Here is a 20,767-nt window from a genome sequence, read left to right as displayed (position 1 = left end):
AGAGTCCACCACATTGCGATGTTGAACAGCTCTTACTGTTGCTTACAGCAAGTTCTTCCTAATGTTTAATTGGAATCTCCTTTCTTTAACGTGAATCCATTGGTTTGGGTCTTACCCTTTGGAGCAGGAGAAAACAAGCTTACTCCATCTTCCACATGACCATGGGTAGGCAACCTAAGGCCCTGGGGCCCATGCGGCACAATCGCCTTCTCAATCTGGCCTGCGGATGGTCGGGGAATCAGCGTGGTTTTTACATGAGTAGAATGTGTCCTTTTATTTAAAATGCACCTCTGGGTTATTTGTGGGGCATAGGGATTTGTTCACACACACCCCAAATATAGTCCGGCCTCCCACAAGGTCTGAGGGACAGCGGACCGGCCCCCTGCTGAAAACGTTTGCTGACCCCTGCACATGGCAGCCCTTTGAATATTAGAAGATAGCTATCATATCACCTCTCAGTCCTCTCCGGGCTAAACATACCCAGCTCCCTCAAGTGTTCCTCATAAGGCTTGGATTTCAGACCTTTGCTATCTTGGTTGCCCCCTCTGCACATGTTGATTAGGATTGTGCCATAATTCAAACATTTGAGGTGATTATTTTTAGAATCTAATGGCTGGGGAATTCCCTACACCTCCTCGAATGATCTGAACACTGCAAATCCCCATCTCTCCTTCCTCCCTCCCCCAACCCAATCATTTTGTCAGATGCAATGTTGTCATTTCCTAGCTGAATGAAATTTATTTTGACCCTACCCTAGTGCTACATTTCCTGGATTTCGAGTACAAATATATCCCTGGCAAATTCTGTATGTGACAATTACAGTTCAGTGCTATTTTCCACTAAAGAATATATATTTTATGTTGTGAAATAAGTTACCGTATTTTTCGCTCTAAAACACGCACCCAACCATAACACGCACAAAGTTTTTAGAGGAGGAAAATCTGTAGGCATGCCACCCGTAGGCATTTCCTCCATAACACGCACAGACATTTCCCCTTACTTTCTAGGAGGAAAAAAGTGAGTGTTATGGTGCAAAAAATACGGTACTTTCTTCCTGATTACGTGAATGAGCTCTAAAGGCTCCCGATTAGCTCCAAAGCCCATGAGCCAGCCTGCTTCACTTTGGATCAGAGCCACCTCTATTGTGAGGTGGTCCAAATATCTCGCAGGTGGGGATTATTGCCTCCATTCCTCATCTGAGCTTTCAACCGATTCACAGAGAGGGCTGTGTGTGGTAGTTCCTTGACATTAATTTCCATACTGCAGACCTCTGCTGTAACTGCTGGACATCTCGGCCTTTTAATGCAGTGGCTTGCGTTTGAAAGCGAGCAGAAATTGAGATTTCTGACATTAGTGGTAAAGCTTCAGCAAACTCTCCAAGAGGAAAATGCCAGCATAGCACTGGTGGCACTGAGATGCTTCAAATATTCCAGGGATTCCTGCGTGCATTATGTGAGACCTGAAACTCTTAGAGGGTAATGTTTGACTGAATTAAGCAGAGTCTTTCTTGCATGGCATAGCTCTGTCTTGAACTTCATTCCTATTCTTTTGCCCACTTGAGGCCTTCTGGCCTTCACAATAAGACACAGAAACCCTGGGGCTTGCTGAACAGCTATGTAAGGTTAATGTGGATGAAATACTTATTGTCGTCAATTCGTGGGCTGTTCTCCCTGTCGTCTCCAGGCAAGGCGATAGGTATTTGCATCTCCTGTGTTTTGACTTGCCCTAGTTAGCTTTAAAGCAATTCTGATAAGCTCTTACACAAATGGTGTCATATAACAGGTGCTTTGTTCCATGGCTAGCATTCTCTGCTTCTGAAACATCCAGCTACAATGACTAGAGAAATAATAGTGCCACTCAGCACAGCCTTTCCAATTTTTGCTTTATTCATGTAGCTTCATGTTTGTAGCAATCCTATGTGGCCCATGTTGACGTTCTAATCTGCTTCAGACATTCTATCTGAAGGCCCTGAAATGCCACCTCCTTCCACAAAGCCATTGACTCTTTTTATGGGCAGGGGGTGGGGTGGGGTGAATACCTATATCTGAAAATGCACTGCACTTTTTAACTTTCCAATATCCCTCCCCCACCCACCCGCCTCAACCCTCTTCAATTTGGTTTTCATCCCATTCATTCAGCCAAAGCTGCACTTTGGTGGCAATCCAAACTATTGGCATTTAGTGCTTAATAGAGCAGCATAGACACTGCCACAGTTCAGCCACTTGTGCTGGCAAGGGCAGAAGGGGTGGGTGGGGACAGGGCAAATAAACAACCACCCTTCTCTAGTCCAACTTCCAGCAGGGACAGATCAGTCTCAAAACACCCCATTTCAGCCATTTCTGCTTGCCACCAGCTGTGGGCATGCCATCAGCAATAGCTGCTGCCCACCCCCTGTTGGGGAGGCACATTAGGGCATCCCTTGCTGGTGGAGCTTCCCTCCAGCAGAACTAGGCAGGACAGGGTGAAGAGACATCTCTGTCCCATCCAAACCCCTGCCAGCACACCGACCAGAAGTTTTCCTAAAAGCAGCCTGCTTAAAACTGAAGACTCATTGAGTTATCTGCAGCTTTCAATACCGCTGTTAATCCACACTCTTAACCTCTTAACCTCTCTCTTTTGTATTGGTTTTTATGCTACAATGCCTTCTTCAAAGAGCTCTTATCTTGCTTTTTTCCATTTAGTTTCTGTCATTAGCTTTGTTCTTCCATCACATAGTAGGTTTTCACAGACATTCCATAAATTAAGACCAATTGATAGCCTGTACTTCTCAGGGCAACTTACAACAAAATCACAATACGAAAACAATGGCAGAAATAATAGGTAAAGGTAAACATAGCCAGCAAAAACCTGTTGGAATGAAAATCTGGTACTGTCATTTTCACCTGATGGTTTTTTAAATGTACCCATTACCACTTGTCAGGGGTTCAGGGACAGAGGCACAGGTGAGGGGGGAGACGGAGAGCGATGGGGAAGAATCCCAGGACTGTGAGGAAGAGGAGGACAATGACTTGAGGTCTTCCATGAGTCTCTCAAGTGAATCGGAGGATTCCCAGAAGGGGGCGCCCCTAGTCAGGCCAAGGGGGTTCACAGGGGGGACATGCCAGGGGCAGGGAAGCAGCAGGGAAACCCTGAGTGGGAGTGGGAGATCGGGGCCGGCTTCCCAGCAGGAACGAAGTGAAGAGAGTGGAGTTCCCAGTGTGACACACGGAGCAGAGCAGGAAGGAGACAGGGGAAGGAGATCGGGGCAGAATGTCCTGCCGAAAGAGGCGGAGAGTAGTACAGGGAGTAGTGTAAGTGTCAAGAGGAAGGTCAGGGGTAGCGAACGCGCGCCAAGTTCAAATGTGGAGGCGCGCGGAAATGGAGAGAGCCCGGAGGAGGAGCCTGGCCCCAAAGCACGAAGGAGGGGGGAACAGGCATCTGAGGAATCCGCTTCAGGAGAGAGCAGGAGGGAAGGGACCCAGGGGGGCAGAAAGACCCTGCGGAAAAGGAAAGACAGGAAGAGGTGGACTAGCACAAGCCTCTTAAGCTGGTGTAGGGGCGGGACCGATTCAGAGGGGACTTAAAACGTCTAGGCTAAGAGACGCGGGGCTGCGCGCCTCGGTTGTGAAAGCAATAATGAACTGCAATAAACATCCTTGTATATAAGAAGAACCTGGCGTTGGTCTTTTGTGAGCTGAGACCTGAGGCAGCCCTGACACCACTTTTATTCAAACAATATCCATCTCTCCACTCTGTTGTCTTCTCCAGTTCTTCCTGACCTCTTTTACTGTCTCCCCCACCCGAGTGACAAAAACCTACCTAACTCAGTATAAATAAAAGCAGGTTTTTAAGCTACATGATTACAGAGCAACAGTATAGTATCTTCTTATACTCTATTTGAGACAGTAAAATTGTGACTGCTTTCATACAACCACTAGATAATTATCCTTTCCTATATGCAGCTGAATACTAAATATTTGCTCAAATGCACTTTCAGCCAGCAAGCATACCCATCACTTCACCTCTGTGGTTGATGGATTACTGAAATTGGGAAGAGGTCAGGGTTTCTGGCTGAAAGTTCCCATATAGCAGTGTGTCTGAAGCTCTGAACTGTTGTCCAAGTTTTATTTGGAATTGTGTTTGTAAATAGGACCGCTTTCCACTGCCGTGGTTCCCACCCTGGGACCCATTGAAGAAGGCCTGCTTTTTGGAGGGGGGCACTACCAGTTCACAGTAGAACTGTGATGGAGAAGATTTCTCATAATTGGAAGAAGAGAAGTGGAAGAACTAATCTTGCCACAAGGACCTACTTAATCTGACACATTTCTGGCATGTTTGACAAAGAGTAAACAAAAACATAACCTCACTGTAGCATTGGCTGCCTAAACCCCATTCCCTTATACTGACTCATGCTGGCCGTGCAACCCTCTGCTCAGCAATGTGGTTCCAAAGAAGTCAGTTGCAATGAGTTGCTAGGAAACATCTAGCAAGTAGGGGAAATTACCCTCTTGATCAAATATTCTTCCTCATCCCTACACCCCAAAACACCCACCACACACCCACACATACCCTTCTACAGGCCAGGTTTCCTCCTAAGAGGAGTGGGACACAGCTCAGTAGTAGAACACATGTTTTGCATGCTGAAGGATGCATGTTGAAGCGCAAGTCTCCGAACGTTTACATGGCAGTTCACTCCTGTACACAATTCCTCTTTCCCTTCCTCTGTTCTAGAATGGATTGCATTAAAAACAAACTAAGCATTCTCGCTACCTGTCACCATACAGCCTTGTGCCACTTCTCCAAGTCGGTGCACACAACATGGTGAGCCCAAACTATGGCTTAGAGAGAACATGTGTGCTCCCTGAGCAATGCTTGTAACCCTTTGCTTCTCCCGGCTCCGTTCTACTGCTGTGTCACTCTGAGATAAGCCAAGGTTTGACTTAGCATGTCATCCAAGCTGAGACGTCGCTAGGCTCTTCCCTCACTACCCGTGAGCATATGCCTAGGCTAATGTACGTAGGATTGCAGCTTTAATGTTCCTCATGCTACAAAACTCCCTTCAGACAACGCATTGGAGAGAGAGACAACCCTTATCCAAAATTAGAACAGCATACTGGATCAGACCAATGGCCCATCTAGTCCAGTATCCTGATCTCACAGGTGCCAACTTGATGCTTGTGGGATCTGAGCACAGGAGCATTCTTTGCCTCCTGGGGTCTCCAGCAACTGGCATTTTGGAAGCATTGCTTCCTCTTTTTTGCAATAAGGGAGTTTGTTACATCTCTTTTGTGACTTTGACCTTAGAATGCTGTGGAGGAGCCAATCAGTGAACACTCCCAGACATTGCAGAGCATGCAGTGATAGGCTTCTCCCCTGCATTCTGAGGTGAAAGGCACGGAAGGGCTCTGCTGTAGGTTCCCCCAGATTGACTAGAATGCCTTTGAAGTTCTTCACTGCCCTTCTTGGCAGCAGGTAAATTATTACCTATAGTTCTGAACTCCTTTCCAGGCTCTGAACATTCTTTGCACATTCTTTGGCTCATTCACGTGTAAGTATGATTCATTTCAGAGCTGTCAGCGGTTGACTTCATTATGTGGTGCTGTAATTGTTACTAGCATTTTTAAAGATCTTACTCCATTATTTGGACTACACAGATAAAATGTGCTGGAACCCATTACTTCCAATGAATTTATCAACATGGCACAGGAGTAAAAGTTTGAGAGATGGCACTTTATTCTTCCACTTTTTTTTTCTTTTTTTTTTTTTTTTTTTTTTTGGAAGATGAAATTCTTGTTGAATCAATGCTGATCACAGCTTAGCTTCTGTTTTGTGGATGCTCTGAGGAAATGCCACTCCCTGTTCTCATCTAATAACCTCTTCCCAAACCACTTCTCTAAAACCTCCCTAATGAGTTATTATTAAGAATGTGCACCCTTGCTTTGAACTCATCTATCTTGTTTGGTATGCATGTGTGCCTATATCTCTTTATGTATATACTGGCAAAGTCAGTCACCTCTCCTGGATTGTTTACATGCAGTGGTATATATGAGCATAGCCATCCCTTGGAAAGTAATGGTGTGTATTCCAGAATGTGGTGAAAAATGGGGGCATGCATTTTAAATAAATAGTTACCTCTTAAGTTATCACCTAATTTAAGTGTTTCCCTCTATATATTCAGTTGAATGTTGAGGCTTCTTGGTTACTGGTTGCTGTACTGTAATGTACTGCAAGGTAAACATGTTCACTGTTGGGATACTCTAACATGGCACCAATTTCAAACTATCTTATGATCTGGCTGTAGGGTCACACTGAGGTAATCAGAAAGCCATTAACCATCTTGGTGTCCTCCTGTGATAATCTGAAGGATCAATTACTTGATGTATTGTGAGCAGGGGCATGTAGCGTGCAAAGATTTGTTCGTTCCAAAGAAAACTGCTTTGGTTTGGTGCTTCATATTGACAGCTTGCTTTGGTTAGGATCCCTAACCTCCATCATTGCAGAGTCGCTGGTTCTATAGGCACTCCCATTTAACAATTACTTCTCTGGCACGTCTTGTTTTGCTTGCATGTGTTAACAGAAGGTCTTTCAAGGCCTCTGTGGGAGCATTGCTTGGAACAGGAGCATTTCTGGCTTGGCATGGGGCATGGAATCCATCTTAGAAACAAACCTTTTAAATGGATTTGCCACTCTCTGAACCCCACAATATGTTCTGTGGTGATTCTGAATTGCAGGGGGGGAATCTATTTTGATCTTTGACCTGGAACCTTGTGCAATTTAGTATCAGTACTTCTGCATTCTTCAAAATGCTTTCTTGCTTTACTGGAACCTAGAGAAGCTTTCACCTTGGGCAATTTTGAGGCGGAGGCATAGTGGTGGATTGCAGTTTCTTCATCTTCTCAACACACCCACCCAGCAAAATAAAAATAAAAATGGACAGTTTCTATTCCTTATTTGTATACTGAACAGACGCATATGCTCTACCACCAAAATATCATTTCATGAGCACAGTATCCTTTCTTGTGCTAGGAGAATAGCAGGATAATAGCTGCCATTTCTCTCCAGGACTAAACCCTAAACGGTGTCCTCTTAATCAGCAGAACTTGATGTTTAGATTCACATGCATTGTTTGCAGTTCAGTGAATTATTTCTAAATATTATTTTTCACTCTGGCTCTTTTTTGGGGGGGGGGGTCATTAGTCTTCCCAATTCTTCTGGGTGAATGCATTGCTTTGTACCACAGAGGGCTGTGCTTCAGGGTTTTGAATCTTTAAACTCTGAAAAGTGGTCCCCTACAAGCAAAACAGCTTGGCTGCAACATTGTAGTCATGACTATGTTATCTAATGCTATGCACCTTTACACCCAATACTGTAATCCTTTTAACCTGATAAATGCACACTTGTTGTAGAGGGTGTCTGAATGTACTCCAAGAAAAGCTCCCTTGCCCTGAAATCATTCCCCCTGCCCAAAATGTAAATTGAAATTTTCAGGAGTATGTGTGGACTTCCTTTGAATTAATCAGATGAGATGATCTGAAAGGCAGCAGCTGCTGTTGGCCCAAAGTCCGAAGGAGATCATCATTTCATTCCTTTACTCTCAATGAAACACAGTGGCTGACTGCTGAACTTGACCGAACCCTTTTTTCCAAATGGGAATGTAATTTACAGAAAGACAAGTGTTATGTTCAGAGCAATCAGTTTGGCTGGGAATCTCCAGGTTTTAAAAAAGTCAGCTGCACCCCCAAAGGAATGCAGCATGTAAATGTGACCTATAAAACAATTCACAAATATGACCATTGATAAACAAGCATCCGCCATTGCCTTGTGAACAACAAAGTAACACTTTATAAAGCTCAAAAAAGCAACATTCTGATTGCCACACATTAATTGTTAGCCGCCCTGAGCCCGGCTTCGGCTAGGGAGGGCGGGATATAAATAAATTATTATTATTATTATTATTATTAAGACATGCTATGTGACCTAGAACAACCAAACTCATGGCAATAGAAGGAAATGGTCATTTTAGACCCATCGTGATTAAAAACAAAACAGAACCATGAGGAGCAGCCCTTCTAAGAAGTGAAGCTACTATTGCCACTGTTACTACATGCACAATGTTTGCAGTATGGATCAATAACCAATTGTGAGCCACAGTGTCATTGTGCATCATGTCCATAAAAGGAAAGGAGGCACCATGCATTTGTCTAGATAATGCAGAGCCATTCCTTGCCACTCCACAATAATCCCTAAGCAAGGAGTAAGAGTGTGCTTGCATCTCTGAAAGGGAGAATGCAGCCAATTATCAACCAATAAAGATCTCTTGGGACCAGATTATGGTGTCTCCTCCCTGCAAATACTTGCAGATGGCTCTCATAACTAACAACCAAATTCCGAACTGAACTAAAGATAGTGTTCCTAGAACAAGAGTGAGTCTGCGGGGCCGGGGCCTTAAAAGACTAATGTGATTTTCGTTGGCATCAACAGAAGCATAAGAAAGAATGCAACATTGCAGTCTTCCGATCGTTCCATCAGCCATCCATCTAGGGATGCTATAGCAGTGGCTTTTCTGCAGTGACAGGTGGTTGGACAACATGCCTCTTGAGATCCCTTCCACCTCTGATTCTCCGACAGCCTGTGATATGCAATCTTTATGAGGCAATGCAGTTCCATGAGCCTGTGCCATTCTGTGATGTTTTATTTCTCCTTTGATACAGAGTGCTCCCTGGCTCTACCAGGACAAAGAATATTTACATACTTGTGAGGAGGAATCACTAAGTACAGTGGTGCCCCACAATACGAAATTAATTCATTCCGCAATTTTTGTCGTCTAGCGAATTTTTCGTCTTGCGAATCACGAAATCCCATAGGAATGCATTGAAAATCAATTAATGCGTTCCTATAGTCAAAAAAAGTCCAAACAAAGCCAAATTTGGTACAACAACAGTTTATTAACTTCTCTTTAAAGTCACACATACTGTAAAGAGCAGTTCAAAAATTGAAGGGAAAATAAATTAACTTTATAAACAAAACATGTCTTTGTTTTTAGACAAAGGAAACAAAGCCGCGAGACGTTTTCGTCTTGCGAAGCAAGCCCATAGGGAAATTTCGTCTTGCGAGGCAAATCGAAAACGGAAAAACCTTTCGTCTAGCGAGTTTTTTGTCTTGCGAGGCATTCGTCTTGCGAGGTACCACTGTAAGTCTTATTTGTGCACCCTGCAGTGCCTTGTTAATCCTGAACATTTTGCTTATTTACTTCTATTTTTATCCTTGTACACAGAAGGCTGTGTGCTTTCCATCTCTGGTACTTAGGACGCATACACACACACACACACACACACACACACACACACACTGCTTTAGGTGCTCAGGATCACCGAAAGTTATCAACATTACCTTGTAGCAACATAAGTAGGGAATAAGCTGCTTCAGTGTGGTAGGCGCTCTTGCAACCATGGAAGAGATGCCACTCTTGCTTTTACAGTCTTGTGCTGCTAGCAGCTAGTGCACACACACACACTGGTTTTTAGAAGATCAGTTCAGATTTAAATATTCATTCATATGAAAGCTGACCGTATGTTGGACTGCTTGCACTGTTTTCTTAAAATGGAACTGCTGTGGTTCATAATCCAGCTGGCTTTGGGCAGCTTATATTTCTGGCACACGGGCACTCACCTGCTGAGTTCTCAGTATGATTTTAGGTCTTTGAACATTGCTGATTTCTTTTTTTAAAAAAATCCTTTGGAGGGAGTTTTGCTGTCTGAAGGGGAGGGAGAAAGGGAAGGTGCTTAATCTTCCAATCTGAATGTCAGCATTTTTCCTGGCTGGTTGTTCACAATAGGCATGAAGCAAAGAAAGGGCTTCTGTATAAATCACTCCTTTATTTTTAACAGTGGGGGAACACTATGGAGGCATTTTTTGGTGTCCGTCAGGCAAAACTCCTTTTTAAAACTAGTAAGAGAGGTTTTAAGTCGTCCAAAATACCACTGGATAACCGGTTTAGTCACAATGGCCACTTTTTTCTTCTCTGCCAATTTAAAGCTCTTCAGGCAACTTGTGTCTCCACTTCACAACAAAATGTTCTAGAAGGCGCTATTTAGTAAAACATTTAATGGTGCCACAAAACCCAAAAAACAATAGACATTTCCATGGTACTGGCACAACTCATTTCCATAATCATTACAGTGGTACCTCGGGTTAAGTACTTAATTCGTTCTGGAGGTCCGTTCTTAACCTGGAACTGTTCTTAACCTGAAGCACCACTTTAGCTAATGGAGCCTCCTGCTGCCTCTGCGCCGCCGGGGCACGATTTCTATTCTCATCCTGAAGCAAAGTTCTTAACCTGAAGCACTATTTCTGGGTTAGCAGAGTCTGTAACCTGAAGTGTCTGTAACCTGAGGTACCACTGTACTTTATTACCTGCTTTTTGCCCACCCGCTAATAAACTACTCCTGGACTGATCCGTTTGGGAAGTGATACAGGACTATCCAAAGATTTCACCAGTTGTGTTTTTTCCCTTTCTCTTTCCTAGCTGTGCTTTAAGGTCAGGTGTACTTTGTATTAGGCTGCCAGTACAGAACCAGTGAAGAGCTGCAAGGGTGATACTCTGCCTGGTCTTCTGCCCCTACTAAGGGGCAGAAGCTTTTCATTACAATATTTTATATGTAAATCATCTCTGAATTAAATTTATATTTAAATCAACTCTGAGGAAGCTTTTCATTACAATATTTTATATTTAAATCATCTCTGAATTATTTCAAACTAGAAACAAAACAAAAAAACCCCACAACAAATCTGATTCACTTAATAGTGAATACGCAGGTATTGCACATTGTGTGTGTGTCTCCATGTTAACACCTGGGACAGGAGCCCGTATTGACCCTTTCTACATCAAAGGCCTTGGGTTCTGCCCCTCTCTCTTGACCATATTTTCTTTTCCCTCCCACTCTGTCACCCATGGTTTGTGAGTCCTGTTTGGAATGTGGCTTTATTGGATAATGTGCAAGAGGTCATTGATAAATGACCCAACTTCTCTCACCATTCACCTCTACCACTTTTATGTGTGCCTCTTGCTTTTTATATTTATTGCAGCTATCTCCCTCCAGCAATGCTATCTTCAAATCTCCCCTCTTCCCTTCATTAAGAAATAAAGATACTGTGCTGCTGGCTCTGGACTGGAACCAACAAAAGTTTAGCATTGACCAAAAAAAATTGCTTGGGAGAATTTTGCAGGTTGGAATGCTGTGGGTGACTTGAATATGTGACCACTCTAAACTTAGTTATGTGAGTGGCTCAGATGCTTTTGTTTGTTTATGCTAGGTGTGGATCCAAGCTATGGATGTCCCAAATGAGAAAATAAGTTCTAGAGAGATTCCCCCCACCCCAACCAAAGATCACGTATGTGGCACATCCAGGAGATCAATTCTACCAGAGGGCAAATCCAACTGACCTCCCCATTCACCATCCTCCCTTTTCTCTTGTTTTATGATATCAGCCTTCCGCTGGGTGGTCATAAGAGCAGCATCACTGTTGTCCTACAAGGCAGCAGAGTGTTCTAAATACAGGCTTGTTCCCCCCAGTCATTGTTTCGCTTCCTCTGAAATGAAAACAGCTAGGCTGGCTCTGGCTGCTGGCTCAAAAGGTTCCTCTGGCTCCAGGCTGGCTTCCGGTGAACTGTGATTTTGCAAGTTCCTCTAGTAGCAGGCAGTGCTTCATCATCTCTTCTGCCTCGTTTGTTTTGCAGCAGGGGGTGGGGGTTCCCCTCTTTTTGATAGTGCTTGGGGTTTATTTCTCACCCCCTTCCCCAGTCCATGTGGAATCCAGACCTTTATGCTCTTCTGCACAGATGCCAAAATGCTGCTTTTAATAATGCTTTTAACTGTAATGCATTTATGTGTGTTTTCATTAATGTTGGCTTCTTCATGCACACCTCCCCTAATAGGTACATTTCTGTACACCTTTTTTTAGGTGCAGAACTGCACTGCAGAATTCAAAGAGGTGTGCATTTTGAAGGATAGTTCCCTTTTGGTTTGCGTATTGTTTCCAGAAGTGTTAATGAAGTAGATTCATATTCAAAACCCAAACCAAACCAAATTTCTCCCTCATCCGTGTGTATGTGTAGGCTTAGCTGCAGCAGTGCCGTTAGATGACCACCGACTTGGATGGCTTGAAAAGAGAGTTAGACAAATTCATTGAGAAGGCAGCTAACAATGGCTAATAGCTGCAATGGCTCTGCTCTGCCTCCACAGTCAGGGAGGCAGGAATGCTTCTGAATACCAGTTGATGGAAACCGCAAGAGGAGGGTGTTCTCCTGCGCTCATGTCCAGCTTGCAGGCTTCCCACAGACACCTGGTTGGACACTGCAAGAGCAGGATGCTGGACTAAATGGGCCAAAGGCCTGATCCAGCAAGGCTCTTAGTATGTTCTTATAAGGAAACAGACACAAACTGTCTCTTTTTGTTCTGTCCAGTGCAGCTATCGCACAGCATAGGCTTCCTTTCCCACACACCTCAAGTGTGAGTCCAGAACTGGAGGAATTTGCTACGCTGCGGACGCCTTCCAAGAAACTTGATTGAAAAGGAAGCTTCTTCTCGTAGCTCTCCTCTAAAAACAAGCTGTGTAAACCACGGAAGGAAAGGCAGGGCTCTTGCAAGGGGCTTGCAGTTCCTCACAAGTGAAACCTCTGTTAATAACAGTCGGCTCTTGAATTCTAGCAGCGGTCCTGAGAGGAATGGGTGGTGCCTGCATTTCTCTTCAGCAGTTTGTGGCGAAATGCCCCACCCTCACAAGTAGACCTAATGCCCCGCCTCATAACTGTTTGCATCCACTATCTGATCATCATCATCATTATTATTATCCATGGCTCTTGCAGCGAACTCATTCTCCAAGTGTGTAGATCCTTATGGATCCAAGACAGCACCACCCACACAGCAGAGGGAAGTATCAGCAGGCTCAGCTGGAAGGGGAATTCCATGTTTGGCAGATAAACACAAATCTTTGGGTGGGTAGAAGGGGAAATTAAGGGGCTTGTTTGCAGGGGATGGAGGGGGTGGGAAACTGGGAGGCAGGGAAAATGAAGTGGAGTGTTGTGGTGTGGCTGGCTAGCTGGAATCCTGTACAGGAGCACTCCACATGACAACATTTTGTTGCAGGTATGAAGACCCTGGGGGTGGGGAGGCTTTCTCCTACTGGCAGTTTCCCTTTTGGTAAGGGTCCTCCTCCGTCCAAGAAAGAGAATATGATTGACTGCTCAGACTGAGCCTGCTGACAAACCCAAGACCAGTCCAAGGCCCATATTCTGGGCTACCTTCTGAGGACCAAGGCCCAGGGGTGGGCGGGACCAGAGGCAAAAGTGGGTGGAGCGAGAAACATAAAATGTTACCTTCATACAGAAAGGTGGTTTTTTACACACAGTCATCTATGCCTCCACCCAGAAGTATCTGAGTTCAAGGACACAATTCCGCCAGTCAAAAATACTTGGTGTTTGAAGCAGGGCTGGTGAGGTGTATGGCCTGAGGAGAGGGAGCCTGAACGTGGGAGAATACCAAGGACCACATTTGGCCCCTGGTCCTGAGGTTCTCTACCCCTGCCCTAAGTCCTATACAGTAGAGTTCTTCTGTCCAGCCCAATTCTTGTGAGGATAAAGAAGAAAAGTTATTTAATTTTACTGTACCAGAGAGCTCCAAATTGTACTAAACCTTGTGGACTCTCCTTGGAAAGACAGGGTTTAGCTTAAGAATGATTAGGTCTTAGCACATGAGGATTCCAGAAAGAACTTCCAGAGAGAGAACTTTTTAATCAATTAAACCAAATGTTAACATATATGAAGAAAGCTTATTTGAATGGGAAGGGGGACTAGGAAGGGGAAAGAAAGGCATAATTGTTTTCACTTCGCTTGTTACCTTTTGTGTGCTTGAGTTAAGTCTTGGGTTTCAGAGATTGTGCAGAGTTCCAGACAAGATTGCCTGAGAAAGCATCCATTTCTTGTAATGGGTCTCCCGATCAACATAATTCTGAAGGAGACAGGGAAATGCCTTGCATTTTTTTTGGGGGGGGGGGATTTGAGACCAGTGAAAGCTGAGCTATTTCATTAGGCGAAGTATCATGTGTAGCAGTGACAAAGGAAAATCTGTCTCTTGATGCAAGTGGTCTAAGTCAGTGTTTCCCAACCGGTGTTCCGCGGCACACGAGTGTGCCGTGAGACATCGGCTGGTGTGCCGCGAGATGCCTGGAGGGAGGCGGGCGAGTCGGGCGGCGAGAGGCGGGGCGGCGGCGGCGAGGAGAGGCCGCGCCTCCTGCTGCTGCCTGGCGCTCCTCCTCGCAGCCGTCAGCGCTGCCTGGGCGCCTCCGCGCGACTCTGCCTCGCTGGGTTTGGTCTCCCAGCAGAGACGGGTCACACGCGCACCTCCCTCCCTCCCTCAGCCTGCGCGGAGGGAGAGCCAGAGAGAGGCATCGCTCCTGCGCGGCGGGAGAGGGAGCAGCCGGAGCGATGCCCCAAACGAAGGCATGGGACCGGAGGGGAAATCCTCTCCGAGGAGGATTGAGCGCAGCTGAGAGAAGCCTTTCGAGGAGCTGCCGTGTCCCCTGGAAACCCCCTTCCCAGCTCTGCCTGCCTGCCTGCCCAAAGCTTGGAGGTTCCCCGGCAAGGGGGAGGGGAAAAACTTTCACTTTTGTGCGTCCCTCCCGGCGTGACGCTGCGCGCTGACGTCACGGGGCGGGGCTTTAATGGTGGTGTGCCGCGAGATTTTTTTTCAGTAAACAGGTGTGCCGTTGCCCAAAAACGTTTGGGAAACACTGGTCTAAGTAGCCAGTCAGGAATTCACTTAGAGCTCAGTCCCACCTTCCTGCGCTTCTGAACTCCCATTGCAGAAGAACTAACCATCAGTGATGACTGTTAATAAGGGGTTAAATTGGGAAAGTGTATCGGAAATAAAACTCAGAATATTGGCCTCTGCAGAACTTCTCCACAGGGGTTCCAAGTTACAGATCCTATAGGTGGCTCTGTTTGGTCTATATCAAGTTCTAGGGGTTCATCACACAGGTCTCACATCTTCAAATATAGATGCTTCTGGATTGTGTGGGTTTTTTGGATAACTGAGTGTCAGTCACTAGCAGGGATGTAAAAGTCTGAGGTCCTCTGATTTTTAATAAAGCCCAATAAGAAAGGGCCCCAGAAAAGAATTCCAGCAACAGACTGCAGTTTTTCCTGCAGTGGCTGAGCAGTGACCCTTCTGTTTCAAGATCTAAAAGGGAAAACCGGGCATGCTTACAAGTACTTCTCATCCTGCTTTTTTCCGGGTGTTCATGACACTCCTGTAAAGAGCCATATAAGAATGATGGAAGAAGAGGGAGAGGGGAATGGGCCATATCTCTTTCTCCTGGAAAGAAACAGAACTGTGCAAATAATGTGCATGCAACCCCCAGCAAAGGGACACTCTCTCAGCACCAGTCTCCAAAATGTCCTCATCCAGACCGTGCTGGCTTTTACCTCAGAATCGCAGCTGTGTTACCAGCGTCAATAGCATGTGCCTGACTCAAGCACACCTTGAGTGTTTATGTTGGGAACTAATCCCTTTGTAAACTCTCCACAGGCTTTCTAAACAGAGACCTAAAAAGAGAAAGCAATAATGTAGATAAAAACTGGCCTCAGTGTTCCTCTAGTAGAAACATAACACACACACACATGCCATCTGATGAGTGCCTTGTGCAAGATTCTGCCTGGAAGGTCCTGTCTATGCAGAGACAAAGTTTTATATGCCCCTCCATCTGGAGAATTTATTGTGTACCGAGTACTAGATAGTGATCTGGAGTGTATGGTACTGCCCTGCATTTACACTGATTGGTTACCTAATAAGGCTACTACTAATTTTAGCTGTTGATCTGGGGTGGTGAGAGAGAGAGAGAGAGAGAGAGAGAGAGAGAGAGAGAGAATATGCCTTTATTTTCCTTAGGAAATCTTGTGCTAAATATCCCAGGTCTGGCAAACCCTGCTTATAGTCATTCTCTCGCCTGTGTTCGCCTCTGCATTGTGTAAAGAAGAGTTGGCAGGCGGGCAAAGACCGCTGACCCAACATACGATGAGTTGGGAGTTCAGAGAATTCCACTAGCAGATTTCTGAAACTCCACCACCTGGGGCTGCGATATATGCAATTGCCATTTCTCAGTGGATGAAGAGCTGCATTGTTTGTTCCTTGGGGGCCTCTTAGGCCTTGGCCAAACTCAGAGGGCAGGTTACAACTGGGGGTGTGGTACTGGTGCACGTGAACCAAAGGTTCAAAGGGGCCAGAAGCAGAGGACTGGGCTGCTGCTGGTGAGGTGAGATGATGCCATTGAGCAGTTTACCTTGATGCTAAGGGTTTAAAGGACTTGGTGGATCTTGACTGGCTTATGGCATCAGGCGACTGTATTCAGGCCAGAAATGAAGTCTAGAGGGGCACCCTTGGCCCAGAGTTTAACCTGCTTACATTGCTGTCATACCAGGGTGCTATTAGTTCAGGAGGGTAAGGCACTAAAGACCTACCTGTTGGGGGCCTGGGTTTGAGCCCACCTGCCCCCATTTCTAGTTGCCTTTCCTTAAGCATTTTGTCTGAAGTTGTGCATATTTGAGCGGAGATGGTTTAGAAATTTATTGTTTTAATACTTCACCTTATCTTGGGTAGCATCCATATTCATTATTTCATTTTAACATGTTGATTAGACCATTAGTACATCATTTTACTTGGCACATAACTCTTAACACCCAATAGCACAAATTATACTACCAGCTGTAAAGAAATAGCACCCTGTACAGGGTTCACAGTTGTGCAACTGCTGTACCAGTAGCCTGGTTCTCATGGAACACTAAACCATGGTTTAGTGCTGTGTGCATGAGTTGGAGTTAACATGAGCAAAGATTCATGTTTGTATGTGTTCCCGTCTTCTCTTTCTACGTGGCCAGGAGGAAGACTTCTGCGGAGCTGTGTTTTGCTTTGCTTTAATCTTGGCTTTTCTTGTTGTGTGAAACAAACGCTGCCAGATTTCTACTCAACCAAACATCATAGAACCATAGGTTCATTGAATTGCAGAGTTGGAAGGGACCACAAGGGTCATATAGTCCAACCCCCTGTAATGCTGGAATCTTTTGCCCAATGTGGGACTTGAACCCACAACCCTCCAGTTAAAAGTCTCCTGCTCTACTGACTGAGCTATCCATCAGTATCTCTGGTCAAAACCATGATCTCTGACTCATGCTACACAAGAACCTGAGATTAAGAGAAAGCAAAAGTCCTGGCTCACGGGAGGAGAGGTCTGTGTGTAGAAGCCCATTGCTTTGCTCATTCACTTGGTTGAAAACCATGGTTTGGTGTCAGGTGTGAACATAGAATCATAGATTCATAGAGCTGGAAGAGACCACAAGGGCCATCGAGTCCAACCCCCTGCCAATCAGGAAACACTATCAGAGCACTCCTGACATATGGTTGTCAAGCCTCTGCTTAAAGACCTCCAAAGAAGGAGACTCCACCACACTCCTTGGCAGCAAATTCCACTGTCGAACAGCTCTTACTGTCAGGAAGTTCTTCCTAATGTTTAGGTGGAATCTTCTTTCTTGTAGTTTGGATCCATTGCTCCGTGTCCGCTTCTCTGGAGCAGCAGAAAACAACCTTTCTCCCTCCTCTATGTGACATCCTTTTATATATTTGAACATGGCTATCATATCACCCCTTAACCTCCTCTTCTCCAGGCTAAACATGCCCAGCTATCTTTTTGCTGTTGGCAATACTTTCTTACACTGTTTCCTTTACTTTTATGATACAGGCCAAAAACAGAGAGACGGGTGCCTTAGCTGCTGCCAAAGTCATTGAGACCAAGAGTGAAGATGAGCTGGAGGACTACACGGTGGAGATTGAGATCCTTGCGACTTGTGACCACCCTTACATTGTAAAGCTGCTAGGAGCCTTTTATCATGACAGCAAACTATGGGTAAGATTAATACACTGCTCTCTTTGCTTTCAGGTGAAAATAGCCTCCGAACGAAGCTAGGAACTTGTGAGCTTGAGAATAAGACATTGGCTGCAAATGAACATAGATTGGCTCCAAGTAGCTTTGTGTAGAAGCCCTGTTGCAAAAGCTACTTACTGGATCCCTTAGAACTGCTTGCTGTTTTAGATCTGCTTTATAAATGCAGTAACAGTTGTGTGTGGAATGCAACCCTTTAGTTTGTGACCTGTCTACCACAATTCTTTAACCTGTGATAGGTAACTGGGTTTTGGTAAATGACCAGCTTTACCCCCATCTTTATTCCAGAGGTCACTCATTTAGCTGGACTAATACATATCTTACTTTCTTTCTTGTAAAATAAATAAATAAATGCAGCAATTTTTTTTTAATTTTTTTTTTTGCTCTGCTGCACTGCATTAAAGGCAAATCTCCATACTAAAATGAAGCTTTGTCTTGGTAATGAATAAAGTAAGTGTTCGTCATGCCAGATTTTTGTATTCCTTGTGGTGAATGTTCTTTTGAAAGCCTTCAGTAAAGCATAATGTAAGAACAGGTCTTGGGCTTAACATGATGTCAGGGACGAGCAGGGGGATTGGGGGAGGCAGGTGACGGGGAGGATGATCCAGGGGGAGGGGCCAGTGATTTGTGGGGCTCTGTGCTGCCCGTGAGGGGGCTGCCAGGGATGGAGGTAGAGGGGAGTCAGGGGGAAGTGATTGGACAGTCAGAGACAGGGAGGCAGCAGGAAAAGAGCCGGCGGGTGGGTCTCAGAAATTGAAGAGCCTTTGGAATCCCCTCCATGCTCAAGGAGGGACTTGAAGCAATGGGAGCAGCTGGATCTACCTGTCAGGAGAAGCTACCAGGTGCTTGTGTGCCCTGCGTCAAACCGGGGGGTTTAAGAAAGTAGGAATTGGCATGGCTACACTGTTGCTCCAACTGTCTGTGATGGAGCACAGGTCTGCAGAGGCCACACATTCTTAATCCCTCAAATTAAGGGCCAAAAGCCAAGATAAGAAGGAAAGGGTTTGTCTGGTGCATAAAACTAGACAAAGAGGGTATCAGGTGAGCCTTCCTGGGGAGAACATTCCCAAAGTAAGGAGCCACCACTAAAAAGGCTCGTTCTCATGTTGCCACCCTCCAGATGACCTGTGGAGGGGGCAAGTGGAGAAAGGCCGTAGATGGTGATTGCAGGGTCCAGGTGAGTTCATGTGAGGGAAAGCTTTCAAAATTTGGTGGGAAGGAGTTTGTCTTCAGGTATATGACCATTTTCTAGAGCCAGTATGAAAGGACAATGTGTTATGCATTTCCTCTTGCAAAGACAGCAGAAAGTATTCAGAGCTTTTCTTTAGAGGGTGTGTGTATTAAAAGCATAATGATGATTGTTTAAAATATTGGCTCTAAGACCTGGAGAGAACCTTTTCCAAAACATTCCTGGCTTTACGGTATGGAAATCAAAAGAGATGCATAAAGAAAATGGACCTTGTCCAATCAGAATATATGTATATGGAAGAAATTACCCAAGTTCACCTAATTATTAGTGAAAAGATGGTTGGTGGGTATGGGCAGGAGGTTTCTTACTGGGGCTTTTTGGAAGGAAGTATTTAAGCAACGCGATTGGAGTGGGCCACAGGGACAAGGAGGGGAATGACTCACAAGGTAGCCTCTCTCCCCAGCTGCCTAGAACGTTGATTCTAATCACATTTTCTTGGAAGGAGACACACTTGCTTAAAGATATGCAATCGCTGTATTCAGCCTTTTCTAGAAAGCCGTAAAAGATCTAGGTCTTTTTTTTTTTTTTAAGTGATTGGCATGCTGAACTGGTAAGTTGCATAAAAAATGGCTCAAAGGGGATGTTGTGGGTGGAACAGGTAGCATCTTGCCTGCTCCTGCTTTATTCATTGTGGTGGCCTATTACTCCTGATACAGGAACAGCTATGAACAATGGCTTCCACGTTTCAAATAAGACGTTAGCAGTTGGGGGGCTTTGCTCAGTTTTGCAATAGAAAATGCATCTGACTCCCACTTGCAAGCTGTTGCAGTTTTTGGCTCTTATATTTATTCTTCAGACCTTTTTCTCTTGCATGATGGCTTTTTCATGCACAACCCTAAAATGCTTTTCAGTCTCTCTTCCATTTGTCTGTGCGTGTGGGTGCTGTTTATAATGAGGTTCAAATCAGGAAAGAACCATTTTAGTGCATATTCTAGACCACACAGATTTTATGGTCATGTTTACAGGCCAAAGAGAGTTTCCTTCACTCTTTCCTGCAGATTTGTAACGGTGAGAGTAAAATGTGTACCATATTTATCAAGTGAAGTGTGCTTTCTTTTCAAGAGCATTAGAAAAAGCTAATATCCAATTTTCTTTAAAATATGTACATGATTTAGTTTGATTCTCTTAACCAAATCATGCCCAGGTTTCTGTCACTCACAACGGTAGATTCAATTCCCTTCTGGTGTCTGAATTCCTGTCGTCTTGTTCCCCCTCCACACACTGAGCTGGTTTGCAAGACACGGTAATACAAAATACGCCTTCGCAAAGCCGCCTGAACGTTCCAGTTTACAGGTAACAGCTCATATCCACTTTCACTCCTCTCTGTTCCTTTTGACTGCTGTGCTGAGCTGAGCCAAGAACAAACCATGGTTACAGCTTGTGGTAAGTTAAAAGAATGCTTCACTGAGAGTTGGGCTGACATGGTAAGCCAAACCTAAGCCAAAGCTTAGCTCAGAATGGTGCAGCAGTAAAAATTACGAGAGAGGAGCAAAGTGGCTATGAGCATGATCTTGCGAAGGCAAGGATTGGCTTACCGTATTTTTCGCTCTA

At 44.9% G+C, this 20,767-nt stretch overlaps 1 protein-coding gene across 1 annotated transcript in view; it reads left to right on the top strand.

The window, feature by feature from the left end:
• STK10 (serine/threonine kinase 10) overlaps window positions 1-20,767 on the top strand; it is a 66,890-nt gene that overhangs the window by 9,300 nt on the left and 36,823 nt on the right. The window contains exon 2 of the mRNA XM_081178373.1: window positions 17,767-17,931. Coding sequence (XP_081034499.1) covers window positions 17,767-17,931 — 165 coding nt within the window. The remainder of the gene's footprint in view (window positions 1-17,766; window positions 17,932-20,767) is intronic.

This window comes from Podarcis bocagei (genome assembly GCF_964188305.1).
Source record: "Podarcis bocagei genome assembly, chromosome: 2".
Lineage (NCBI taxonomy): Eukaryota > Metazoa > Chordata > Lepidosauria > Squamata > Lacertidae > Podarcis > Podarcis bocagei.
This window is presented reverse-complemented; position numbering and strand designations above follow the sequence as displayed.